The 14,108-nt window shown below is 48.2% G+C and overlaps 1 protein-coding gene across 1 annotated transcript in view; it reads right to left on the minus strand.

The window, feature by feature from the left end:
• The window catches only part of LOC144104924 (vascular endothelial growth factor receptor 1-like), an 81,118-nt gene extending 67,461 nt beyond the window's left edge, over positions 1–13,657 (minus strand). Inside the window, exon 1 of the mRNA XM_077638154.1 lies at positions 13,274–13,657. Within this exon, the coding sequence (XP_077494280.1) occupies positions 13,274–13,390 (117 nt within the window). The 5' untranslated portion in view covers positions 13,391–13,657. The remainder of the gene's footprint in view (positions 1–13,273) is intronic.
• Between the last annotated feature and the right edge of the window lie 451 nt (positions 13,658–14,108).

Genomic DNA, 14,108 nt, shown 5'->3' on the forward strand with positions numbered 1-14,108 from the left:
AGCACATTGTTGTTACTGTAAATAAAATTCTGTAAAAGAGCACTAACGTACTACCACTACTAAATCACTAACCCATGTAGCTGTCTTTTTTATAGGGAAGGGAATATGTTGTATATGTGGTTTTGGTTCCAGTTTGGGGATCACCTGCCGCCAGAGGCACCAGTGTCGCTATGTGTATATATATGACTGTATGTGGCAATAAACCGGGATGGTTTTGGTTGCTAGCAGTTCGTGTACTTGGGCGGCGCCCGCCGCTACAACAGTTTTCTTTCTGCACTCCTGCTTATTGTTATGTCTTTCAACTCAGTATCACGAGTCTGATATCACTTTTTGAAGATTTGCGTCTTCGTTTCTTTTTCTTTTCTGTTTTTCATTTTTTTTTAATAGTGGTGTTTTTTTTAATCAAAAGGGTACATTTGTGAGCGCTGCGTTGTCTGGTGTGTGGTGTGCACTGCTTCTGCCGCACCTAAGCACCTCCGTGCTTGTTGGTACGTAAATATTGCGGACAATAAAGTTTCTGTTCCATTCTCTTCTATTTGTTCTTAGGCCTGTGTGTTGAAAACAAAAGGGTCAAAAAATACGCGTGCTCACACACTTCCCCTCCCACCTCGGTGCGCATACACGCTACATACATGAACAATCCATGCGTGGCTCATCGCCGCCAATTGATTTTTTAACGTGCCATTCTGATGTGGAGATAGATTTCAGCATAGCCTCCTAGATATACCTAAATGGCTTGAACCTTGACGCCCGACCCAAGTGAACTCGTAAATTATGGCAATGTTACAAATGATGCAATAAAAGAGTCCCCTCACTTTTTTAGCCTCAAAATAAGCTCTCGCTGAGCACCACTGTACCAAACGGCACAATTACTACCTTTGCAAGCAAACGCTCACAGGCTCAATTTCCTTGTCCTAACCCTCACTCAGCCTTCTGGACGCATTCCGGATTTTCCCTTCTTTCTTCGGTGTGCACTCAGGTGAGGAGAAACTGTGGTAACCTCAAAAGGGAACTGAGCCTCTTGCATAGGCTTGGAATGTGCAGACTGGCCCCTTAACCAGCTTAGACCACTTCCGGGCGGACAAACCACGGCGTCCAAAGGACTGACGAAAGGTACAAAAAGACTATTAGAAACACAATGGGCGGTGTGTGGGAGTGATGCAGATCGCGACGGGGACGTCTCACCAAGGCGACGGGTGCGGACCCAGTTAAAGGCTACAACGATCGCGTATAGCTTGAGGCGGAATGTCGTAGCTCCGAAAAATGAGAGCGCATGTAAGGCGCGCTACTCTGGTGCACGTCTGGAAGACTACTCGCTAGCTGTTAACCTAAATGAGTAAAAGAGTTTCCGTGGAGACGACGGCTGAAATTGAGGCCATCTTTTAGTTTCAAAGAAACGTCGCGTGACTTCTGGTTCAAGCGCAAGTTTCGTACCGTCTTGCAGCGATCAAAAGAAAAGAATCACTCTAAAGCCCAAAATATTCCGAGTCTCTGACAGTATACATCAAGTGTGCCGCTTTGAAGCAAGTGAATACTTGTTCTCAGTATGTTTCAGTATTGATTGCCATTCACGCTTTAGAACGGGTGTTGTGCACTCCGAAAAACATTTTAACCTGTGCAATTTGAAAGGGCCGGCCAAATTCTTAAAAAGAGGGCTTTCAATAAAACACCGTGACTACGCTGATGAAAGAGACCGCAAGACGACGCAAATTCAAAAGACAAGTCCATTCGCTCGGCTCTCGAGAGCCGTAGCACACAGCGTGGCAGCAAGACGGAACGAGAGCGCGAAAAATCCCGTAACTTCTCTGCTTCGCTCCTACGCACGATAAGAGTTGCGCGCCGAACGGAAAGCTGCTCAAGTTGCGATAAGCACAGCCTGTCGCAGCAAGCGTGGTTTGGCTCTCCGGCGTGTCCACTCAAATGTTAGCCGCATTTTCTAACTTTTTTTTTTGTCACCAACTTAGACCTAAGATGCCAGCTGCTGCACTGACCACGATGAGCGAAGAACAATCTTCGTGTCGCACCCGCACAATGTACTATCGGCAGCGAAAGTTTGCGGGACGCGAGTTCTCAGGAAAACATTTACTGTTGCTCTACCAGGTTACCAAATGGTCTGTTATTGTGATCAGAGGGAGCAACTTGTAGGTTTCTAGATACCTGCATACATTTCTGGCGATTGGCCTGGATTACTGCGCCCGAATATGTATTTTTTTTTCCCAATACGCACGTCCCGTAAAATTTCCCTGCCAGGCAGTACACTATCACAAAGAAACACAAAATTATTTCTCCGGTACCGCTGGTAGAAGACGGAGGGTGGGCAGTGAAGCCAAATAGAGAGAAATTGACCAATCAGGAGTCATTCGCTCGGCTCCCACGGAAATTTCTTTCTTCCAGTCTCAGAGTATAGTTGTCTGTATTTGATGAAAATTTTCAATTAAATTTCTGTTTTTGGTTATTTTCGACCTGCATTTAGCTTTTTGGCAATTATAACTCGATCGAAAATTCTACGATGCAGAATGCTTGCATGAGTGCAATAAGCAAGGCTTCCAGCAGAAACTCGAAGCCGGGATTTCGAAAGGCTTCCTTTCATCTTTCGAAAGAACAGGCGCCCTTTGATTCGGTCCCAATGAAAAAAGCACCAGACTTGACGTAGGAAGCGTACGCTCATTTGCGGAATCCTTCCGAGGATGAGAGCTCTATTTTTCTGAGGGCCCTGTTTTGGGTCGATGACATACAATTGGCTGCATGGCACGTGGGTGAACACTTTGTGACATTTAACAGAGTGTAGCGGATCCGTTATTGGTCGAAACACTCTCACAAAAATGCTGAAAGTAATTTCGGGCCTCACGCACGACCACAGGAGAAAATTTTATTGAAATCGTACCGCCCCGGATAAAGATCACTGCAAGCGGGTAATAACCAAACAGCACGTAATTGATTCCTGAAGCAGAGCACGAAGCAATGTAACATTAGCAACAATTGAAATGTATTGCACTGACTTGAAGGCCAACGATAATAGGAAAGTTATAACCGTACGGTTCGTCGATTTAGTATCTGGGGGTGGCATTTGAAAGCAGCATGACGACCTGTCTTGGTCGACGTCGGTTTCGCGCTAATTTCGGCCACATGTCTTTTGTCGAGAAATGAAATTCCTGCACACAGCCCTCTTTCGATTTACACATTTTGAGATTGGTAATGAAAAATCTAACATACGACCTCGAGTTCAAAACAGAACGCTTTAGCCACATAGTAAGAGTTGTTTACACGCAGATAGGCACAAAAATTTTAAAGTCTAGATGATTCTATTTCCGACACCTGCACCTGAATTGTTCCGCGCAGTATTATGTATACCCTCCACAAGGTGCCGGTAGCTGGTATACCTAAGCAACTACATAAAATGAATAAAAATATACTAATTATAAATGCATTCCAGGCGGGTTTCTCTATAGTACGGCACAGCGGGACATTACGAGCTTGTTCCAGAGTTACTTGGTACGCAAATGACATTTTGGAACGTTTCGGATGTTTGGAGAAGAGTGCCCACTTCAACTGTTGGTCTGACACCGACTGGCTCGCTTCTCAACAAGTGCTGGCGCGTGCCAGCTAATCATAGGTTGTGACAACACGCGGTCATCAGTTGTGTTTGCCTAGCAGAAGTAGGAAGACACTTTTGCTTCTAAATGAGCGATTTTACGTAATTTGCAAGCAACCTAAACACGTTATAATATACTTGGTGGACTAAAAAAAAGAAGCGCAGTAACTAAAATTGTAATATTGTTACGTGACGGCCAGCCGAAGAATGAGAGGGGTCGACTGATGGCAATGAGGTGATTTTAATGGCCGCTTGCCTGGCGCGAGCGCTCCCTCCCGCGCCACTGCCAAGTTCGTCTTCTTCGTCACAGCATTGTTCTTCGCTGCACGCGAAGGCATTATAGGCTCCCTACCTTAAATGTCATGAATAGTAGCAGACCTATAACCCTGAATAGAAAAGTGTATAACCAATGTACGGTCACAGATAGATTCAAAGATGAAACTGAAGAATTTCCTGGTTGCTTTTTTATGGATGAAAAATGCTAAGCCGCCCGTGTGCTGTGCGATGTCAGTGCACGTTAAAGATCCCCAGGTGGTCGAAATTATTCTGGAGCCCTCCCCTACGGCACCTCTTTCTTCATTTCTTCTTTCACTCCCTCCTTTATTCCTTACGGCGCAGTTGAGGTGTCCAACGATATACGAGACAGATACTGCGCCATTTCCTTTCCCTCAAAGCCAATTATTAAGAATTTCCTGGGATAGCGAAACTACGGCTGCCGCAGGAGAGGTTTTTGAAGACTAATTTAAAATTAGGCCTTTTTCTGCATTGCAACAAGACGTGACCTGACTAATAATGATGGTTTCTATATTTCTATGATCATGTTTTTTGGCTTCGTTACTCAATCACCCCCTCCCTGCTTCCCCCTCCTCCCCCTCATCCTTTTGCCCTGGACAAGGTTGACGCCCCATATATTTCACCTCAGCTCTACTGAAAACAACTGCATGGTTTCCAATTTCAGGGAAACACTTTCCATTTGTTACACTCATACCTTCTCACCATGTCGGAGGAGCAGAAAAATACTCCTTTCCTCTTTCGAACGCCGCGTGCTACAGCCTGCACTGAGCGAAAGGCACACACGTGTCGCTAGAGAGCGCAGCCGAACTCGGGCACGCCAAGCATGCACAGGCAGCTTGGGCGCTGTACGTGCCGCGTGATTGTGTATGCATGGTACATTGCGTTTCAACGCATTGAAAAACGTCCTACCGAGGAGTCGGCCTCGGCGTTCCGCCCGTGCCGGTACACTCTAAATATTTTAACGCATACAGTCCCGCTACAGCACGGTTTTAAGCATAAAACACGCCCCTCGACGGCGTGAACTTCGTTTTCAGCACAACGTGACTGAAAATACGCGTTGCTTTCGCCCATATAAGCGTGACGCGCGTTCAAGAAACCCGCACTCGCTTCCATGCGTAAGGGCCGGAAAACTCACGCTACTTTGTGTTCCGCCTCCATTGAAACGCAGCCGGGAGAACCCGACCGCGGCTGAAGCGTTTCGATGGAGGCAAAACGCAAAAGCGCCCGTGTGCTGTGCGATGTCAGTGCACGTTAAAGATCCCCAGGTGGTTTAAATTAAGGCCGAGACCTCCACTACGGCATCTTTCTGCCTTTTTTCATTGAGTCCCTCCTTTATCCCTTCGCTTACGGTGCGGTTCAGGTGCGACCGTGATGTGATACAGATAGTGCGCCATTTCCTTTCCCCGACATCCTGCACTGATATCGCAGAGAACACGGGCGCCCAATTACCACGGCGGGGTCATACTGGGAGACTCTCCTGGCCAGCTCCACAGCTGCCGACCAGCGCCGGATAATTACCGACGCCCTGAAGCGGATTGCCCTCCAAGGGCTGTACTTTGGCCTGTAAGGACAGCCCCTGAAGACTACCTCGTGCTATGTTAGGGGGTTTTCCCCCCTCGGTATTTGCAGTAAATGTTTCCACCACCACCAGGCGCCTTTGCGTTTCGCCTCCATCCAAAGGCCGCTACCGCGGTCGGGTTTTAACCCAGCTGCGTTTCAAGGGATCGTTTATTGTGGTTTAACGTCCCAAAACGACTTAGGCTATGAGAGACGCTGTAGGGAATTAAGGGCTCCGGAAATTTAGGCCACCTGGGGCTCTTTAACGTGCTCTAACATCGCACAGTACACGGGCCTCTAGAATTTCACCGCCATCGCCCGGAATCGAACCCGCGTCCCTCGGGCCAGCAGCCGAGCCTCACGCATGCAGGCGATTGGGGGCTTCTTGAACGCGCGTCACGCTTGTATGAACGAAAGCAACGCGTATTTTCAGTCACGTGTTGCTCAAAACGAAGTTCACGCCGCTGAGGGGTGTGTTTCGTGCTTAAAACTGCTCAGTGGCTGGACTCTATGCGTAAACATATATAGAGTGTACCGGCATGGGCGGAGCGCCGAGGCCGACACCGCGGTGGGACGGTTTGCAATGCGTCGAAACGCAATGTACCATGCACACACACTCACGCGGCCCGTCCAGCACCCAAGCTGCGCGTGCATGCTCAGCGTGCCCGAGCTCATCTGCACTCTCTGTATAGCGACACGTATGTGCCTTTCGCTCAGTGAAGTCTGTAGCACGCGGCGTTTGAAAGAGGAAAGGAGTATCTTTCTGCTCCTCCGACATGGTGAGAACGTGTATTATTCTCCCATTCATTGGCAGTACAAATTTTTAAAAAATTGGCAGTGGCTTAGCTCGGCTATGCCAGGATATACGTAGCAAAAGCTAAGGCATAGCTTGATTTCCCTTGTTTGAAAGTCCAGGTTAGTCTGGTTGTCTGGCTAGTTGTTGTCACGTGGTTCCCCATGCGGTTGGCCACGAGACCAGTCACGTGGTTGGTCGCGTGGTGCGGTGCGACAACGGTGGGAATGCGAGCACGGCGAAACTGCGAGTTCGTGGCCAATGTAGCTTTCGCTACAAGGGAGAGAGAGAGAGAGAGAGAGATAAAAAACTTTATTTAGTCGCCTGCAGAACGACACCATGACTAAATGGCGCCGCGACGCGGGCCCTGAGGCCTTCTAGGCGGGTGGTCTCTACTCAACTCCAGCGCGTGTTACTCCCACTGTCGGTCTACCTGAGGCTTGCGACCTTCACAGCCGTTGAAGCCACTGGCCTTAGCAGTTTCTTTTGTGAGCCGTGCCTGCCTGCCTTTTGAAGCGTGTGCTTTGTGGCATGCACGTTTGTGATGGTGAAGAGTGGCGGAGACGCGTAAATGTTATGAGCGCATTGACGTCGTTTTACCTGCTTGGTGTGCCGCGCATTAGGTTCAAGAACACCTAGTACGACTACCCAGAGTTCCCTTGTGACACCGCGCCGCCCTCTGCGAGCTGTGGACGCTAATCAGCCATTTAAGGTGGTTTTCAATATCTAGGTAAGCAAATTATTTTGAATGTCTTTACTCAATATATGTTTTCAATATCTATCAACGGCACCGAGAGCACCACTCCTATCTTTCTTATCTCTCCCGGTCAACCACACGACCAGAGTCAAAAGGCAGCTAAGAACTTGGCCTGACCCTAAAGGGAAGTTTGGAGGTAAATAAGAAGATGCCTTACCCTTTACTCTGAAAACGTCGAGTGTAAGGCACCTTCTTATTTACCTCCGAACTTTCCTTTTGCGGTCAGGTCAAGTTATTAGCTGCCATTTGACTCGGGTCGTGTGGTCGACCGTGAGAGATATGATAGAAATGAGAGTTTGTCTCGCTGCCGTTGATATGAGTGGTCTCATTCGCCATCCGGTTTCCACCTGTCTCTGCGTCTTCCACTCGTTAGCTTTGTCTCTTAGGCGCTAAATTTGTGCGGCCGCGTTCCGGTTCTCGCCGGTGGCCATTTTTGGGAGAGGAGTAGTACCACCAGCGCTCCTTACGCCACCTGGATGCTCGCGCGTGGGTGCAAAAAACGTCTCTCCCACTCTTCTCCGCGGAGCGCATGGAATATGAGAAAAATATGGCATTCTTGGCGCTCGTGAACCCGTTTTTGTGTTTCCTTACACTGTCCGTCGTCCGGTTTTTTTTGCGCTTCCAAGTTTACAACATGGCATTCTTCCTTTGGGCTTCGAGCAAGTGAAATATTTTCACCAAAACCGAGCTTGTTGTGACAAAGGGGGTAAGGACAAGAACTGAAAATTTTTTTCTTCGGAGGTCGCAAAGTATCTGCTGTCGTTTTGTTATGCGTATTGTCTGAAGCCGTACAGTCATGAATTCTGAAAGCTACAGGTGTATATAGCGTTGCGACGTGATACGCACCCACTGTGTACATAACCCGAGTTGTCGGCGGAGGCACCGGAGGCGCTGCGTGCGGTTATCTAAATGAGAAGCACACCTAAGCGTTTCTGAAGACTAGCGAGTGCAGCGGTATGTAAGCCTGTAAACAAACTGCAGATGCTTTCCGACGAATTAAGCAGATATACAAATGTAGGATCGCGACTGCGTTTGATCTTGAAAGAAATCTTGCTAGGAGACGATCCCAGAGTACAGACAGAGGTATAGGGTGGCCCCATTTTGTACTCACTGGCAAAGGAACAGACCACTGTACTCGCGGCGAGCGTAGTGCATGCCACGTGATAATTAGTCTCTAGTGACGGAGGCCATTGAGAGAGAATAATTAAGATCAACATGAATAGTCCGGACACAAGTAAGGGAGCGAGAAATACGCATCAAATACAACCCACAGTAGGCGGATCGTTAGCGTTGGCTTGGCATCCCTCCTGTGCTTGCTCTTCCTTTGGCATATTGAAATCGAGAAAACCGGACGCGCTCGTTTCAATGAAAGTTCTCGGGACCGCTTCCTGCAGGCGTCCTGCATACTAGAAAAGGAAATCCGGTTTATGTGCGGTTTATGTGCGGTTTTTAAACCAATCAACACAGCATCTTTTTTTCGATGAAAAGCAGGCTGAAGGTGTTGACCACTCCTAAATGCTTTTCATATAAAACGTAAGCCTGCTATGCTGGCTAACTCAGCTTCAAGAATGTATAGGCTCACTTAGCCTTTTATTCTATAAGCGGCAAAGAAGTTCCCGGAATATTTAGAGAGTCTCGGGGCTCTAACAAGCGCCTGTCAGCAAACGTAGGTTATCCATTATCCGCTCTGACGGTTTTTCTCCGCCTCTAAATCAAGTTCACTTGTTAGGTAGCAATAGTAAAGCCATGTAGGTGACCAATGAGATCACATGTTCAACTATAGCAGCGCCGCGCTCTTGTGCTGCTGTTTCGGCATGTTTACAACCAATCCTCGGCCTTTTTGCAGTTAAAGTTGTTTGTTTGTTCACTCGTGTAGCTGAGTAAAACACAGATGTCGCTGTCATACGAAGCTAAGAGAAACAGGTAAAAGTGTGGTGTCCAAAAGAAGCGCAACCAAAATAATCCAGCCGAGGCGTTTATTTTTTTGGAGCTGATTTAATCAACAGTTAGAAAGCACGAAAGCAAGCCTTCGGCTTCTCTTCAAGGGCAACTTCCCGTTTTCATTTTTTTTAAATATTTGCGCTCAGGGTTAAGAGCAAATTACTTTGATGCTAGGGTGCGTTCTTTACGATTGTAAATACAGTAGAGAGCTCAGAGGTTCCAGCTTGAATCAGTTTTTTTTTTCTCCAGAGTTTCTTGGGGATTTTCTGAGTATCCCCTGTCCAGTTCATTCTTCTGGTAAATAAGTTTTAAGGCTTGCCTGGTTTAGGGCGGACAATTGTGCCTGAGCCCACGCGTCCCCCAAACGACTTCAAGAATTGAGCCTGCTTTCCGACCATGATGTTGATTACAGAAATTCTTCCTGCGTGCTTCCTGGCTCAAACCTTATTGCTTCACGAACCAAGGAGGCCATGACCGCAAAGGCTTAGCGTTCAAGGTCATCACAGGTTGACACGTCATTGTCTCTAGCAAACAAACGAAAGTTTTCGGCCCTAACATAAATAAAGGTTGCTACTCACGCGGATACTCCATCGCGCAAATTCAAGTTATCCACGGTCATACCCGCATGTTCTTGTGTCCCGGCTCTTTTTTAGGGCCGCGTATAAAAACCTTAGAGACCATAATAACGTTGAAATGGCGCGTAAATAAACTGCCTCTTAGTGGTATGTTGAACAACCACCTACAAGGACCAAAATAAATGAATAAATGAAGTGTGAAGGTTCGCGCGTGACAGCTTCCGAACAATAATGTCAGCGAAAATCAGTGGATATTCTTTATAGTTGCTGATAATCCCGCTCTCTACGCAACGACCATCTAATCTGCTGTCACAGTGCTCCAGCAGTTGGTCTAGACAAACTGTTGGCGGGCGGGCGGGCGGGCGGGCGGGTGTGTGGGTGGGTGGGTGGATGGATGGATGGATGGATGGATGGATGGATGGATGGATGGATGGATGGATGGATGGATGGATGGATGGATGGATGGATGGATGGACGGACGGATGGATGGATGGATGGACGGATGGATGGATGGATGGATGGATGGATGGATGGATGGATGGATGGATGGATGGATGGATGGATGGATGGATGGATAAAGCTGAACCCTTTAAATCGGGCGGTGGTTCAAGCCACCTAGCCATGACTCATGAAATTTTAGTCTTGTCTTGATTTTAGCCACTAATTAGATAACCTTCGCTTGGTTACGCCTACCCGCTTAAAACCTACTTTTCCTTCACTGTACACTCGACGCGCAGCACCCTCACGTGCACACATATTACAATTTTTATCTTTATTTTCTTATTTTGCTTTAGCGCTATTGACTGCAGCATTAAATTTTACCAGTTTTGTATGTTCTACAATACTTTTTTTCTAACAGCGTTCTGGTGTAAATCCTCCCTTGGGTGCAAATGAAAAGTCCTAGACATGCTTACCAGCCCATGCTGTTCTGCAGAACCATGAGAGTAAAAACGGAGCTTGGGGGGTCATTAACTGGCAACTTAAATGGGCTATGGTCAGCAGCACAGAGATATATGACCACGTTACAACTGTCAGTTTCAAACTTCAGGCATGTAACTAACGCCAAAGTGCACGAGCAGTTTTCGTTGGACACGACGTGCGCTGGTACACGTCCATCCATCAACGTCCCTCCCCGTTCCCTCGTTCCTCCTCCTCCTGCTTCCAAGGCCCGTTCGTGGTCGCGTATAAGCATTCAAAGCCCAGGCCTGTTGCAACTCCGGTAGCATGGCCGGACCGTTGATGGGACGAGGATGATTGGAGACTTAATTGCGAGGAAGGCAAAGAAAACTTTATGCAACTACTTGCATTATGTACACGCACAGCAACTGAGAGTGCTTCTCAGTAAGATTTTCGATATGTGGACACTCTCGATGGCCGGCTGCTACTTGATGTGAGGGGATCTGTAGCGACGCTGATGAAGATGAAGTTGGCGCGACCTGCCTTGCGCAAACCAGAAGCTCTCGCTCGTGCAACAGGGAATGATTTCGGCAGCTGGCCTAGCCAGCAACGTCAACAGCCCGCTCCACCGTCTCAGCCGCCGCGGCTACCGGGACGTCCAATTCACGTTGTTGTCAATTCACGGGACGTTGTTCACCCTCCACAGATCTCTCGATGTTAGGGAGCTCTACATGTCGGGGATCTCTCTGGCTGTCCTCTGCTCTAAGATTTATAGGTTTTTTTTTCCCTTGAAATCCCTAGATGGAGGCCGGGTCTGCCGTGGAAGGCGTGTCTGACAAGTTCACTGCGGCAGCTCATGCCGCACTCTCTCTCAATGCAACACGCCCCCGTCAAGTGTTGAACTTGAAGAGGATGCCATCTACGTCGTGCAGACACCATAATCTCCGCGAGTGGCGTCACCACGGTTTGCAGGTGGTCGCACGTGTTTCTCATCAATGCACAGGCCAGGCTGTCAGCTTCCCCTTTGGAGAAGAATGCCGATGTCAAAACATGGTGACTGGACCCCACTGACCCCGGGGATCTACTCGAGACGGTCAATTACGCTGGCAGAGCTGCGCCGGCGGCTTTCAGGGAAGGCCATCTGGCGCTGTTGTCGAGGAAGCCTGGTCTTGACCCCGCATGGCTTCCCGGTACTCGTTGGAAATCAGCGTAAGAGTCTGCCTCAGTATTCCAGCGCCCCGTCGAAGTGGCCAGCAGGTGCGTTAGAGAGAACCCTTTTTTTCCGAGACAAAGGGCATTCGGTATGCAGCCTTCGCGAGATTGTCGGCTTTGTTGACAATTCTCGGTTTTCGCTTGCTCCGGCTTGCGCGGCCAGAAGTACGATCATATCAGCCCATACTCGCGTCCCGTTAGCCGTTCCGCGACAGCGGGTACATAAAGAACGGGAGTGGTAGCATTGCGTCATGTCTTGCAAGGGAGGCGTCGGAAGTAGCGACTGGCCTCGAATGACAGCGAGCGTGTTCTGGTCGATTTAGACGCATTTGTGTCCACATACTTGACGCCGGGTTTTTATGGAAGTCAGCTGCCTTGTCATACCTTTCTTTTTTTTCCTTGCCTTGATCGGCGTGAGGCGTTTCTTGGTAAGAGCAGTACGTGGGGATGTTGATGGGTAACAAACCATAAGAAGTGCTGCGTGGTTATTCTTGCACGGTAGAAAGAAGTAAACGGTTTGATAATGATAAGTTTCTTTTTCAATTATAATGACAGGTGTCCCTTAATGCGGCACCGTTAGCTGAGCACTGTTGCCATTTTACAAAGTCCGTAAGCAGTATGCTGATTCAACTTTGTCCTAAAAGAAGAAAACAAAGCTTATTCCTTACTTGATCGAGAAAACTAGAACACTTCAACGTGTACCGGGTCACAGATGAGGAAATAATTACGGTTAAAATCCACGAAACAGCCGGACTGTGTTCATGTGGAGAAAGAAAAAAATTTATTCCCGGCTTAGACCCGGACAGGTTTTGCTCAGCACGTAACGGATCTGCCGGACAAAATACTGAACAATGGTGATGGCGTGTTGGGTTTGGGGGGCAGCTAGTCATTGAGGGAGGTAGAATGGAGAGCTGGATGTACGCACTGAGCGTATTCGTCCGGGATTCTTGGGCTGTGGGACATTTCCACAGAGTGTGTGAAGGCCCTGCCGTGGGGACAGGTAGAGGTATCTGGGTACATGCTAAGTTGGAGAAGGAGGCTATGATGAAAGTAGCGGTGCGTAAACTGTTGCATTCTGTGTGGAGACAAACTATTTTATGTGTTTTTATGTGGATGTTGACTGTTATAATTCGTTCGTCGCCGCAATCGATGTTGTTTGGTGTCATGCAGAAAGCTACTCCCCAGCGAAGACAGTAGTTGACAGCTGATATGTTACACATGATTAAGTTTACTTATTTAAACATTTTTTCGTGATAGCATTCATGCATTAAGGTTTAAGTGTAGAAGTTGATTTTTTTGTGCTGTTCTTTCACCTTACCAAGTCTACCTTACCTTACCAGTTTTACCTTACCCATTTTTACCTCACCAATTAAAGGCGCCGATTGAGACTGCCATTATTTATGGCTGCATTTCACACAAAACTCTATCGTTTTCAAAAGTGAGTTTTTCCCGACCGGCTTTCCGTTAGCGAGGATACTGTTTAGCGGCACGGTTACTCTATTTTACTAATATGTCGTGCCTAGCCTGGCATTCTGTGCCGCATTACGATGACGGCATCATAAAAAGCGTTGCCGTCCCACGAAGGGCTTCCACGTACACTGCCTAACCATTTGTGCGAAATCCTTAAAAATGAAAAGTACAGTGAAGTCACTCACCGACATACATCCAGCAAAGAAGCAAGCCGTAGAAAGCAGCACATTCAAACCAGAAATGGCGCTCGAACCACACAGTCCTTCGCGCCATATTCGCCGCCCCCACCGACGAACTTGCATTGGACGACGGAATCGAAAAAGTGTCAACGATGACCCCACCGGTGTCGTTTCTGGCGCGTCGACATGGAACAATGTTCAACCGCGGCGGAAACGCGGCACACCCGGATTCCTCTAATCCGTCCGCTGATCCACAGACCCGAACGCAGCCATTAATCCTAGGTGGACAGCTTGAAATTCGCGGCGCCTTCTCCGCGAGTATGGAGAGAGCGAAAGCACCAAGAGAACACCTCCGTATCGAACGCAGGCCCGGTTGTGCACGCGTCGCAGGCCGAGGGACCCCAAGTGCCGGTGTCGAGAGGAAGCGCGCGCTCTTTCATACGGCCTTCGCATTCGCCGCGGAAGCGAGTTTTTCTCCGGAAGTTACGGCGCCGCCTAAGCTGGAGGCGCGACGACCCTACCGCTGGCCCCACGCCTGCATCAGCAGCGGCGGGTGTCATTCGTCTGGTTTCGCGCTGTGGCCATCTGGTTCATAGTCAGCGCAGCACCGAAATTAAAGAAAATAAAATGCAGATGCTTAAGCTGCGTATCTTCAACGCATTCCACATGTGCACAGATTCTTCGTCACAAACTTTGCTCGATTAAAACATTTAAAAAGGCGCATCACTCTGCCATTCCTCAGCACTATGTCGAGCATTTGGGGTGTTAAATACAGAAGGAAATCCTCGGATCACTTTCTCTCCTATGTCTCATGGTCCGTGATTAAATAAAAAGTTCATGC

The sequence above is a fragment of the Amblyomma americanum genome, chromosome 9 (genome assembly GCF_052857255.1).
Source record: "Amblyomma americanum isolate KBUSLIRL-KWMA chromosome 9, ASM5285725v1, whole genome shotgun sequence".
Lineage (NCBI taxonomy): Eukaryota > Metazoa > Arthropoda > Arachnida > Ixodida > Ixodidae > Amblyomma > Amblyomma americanum.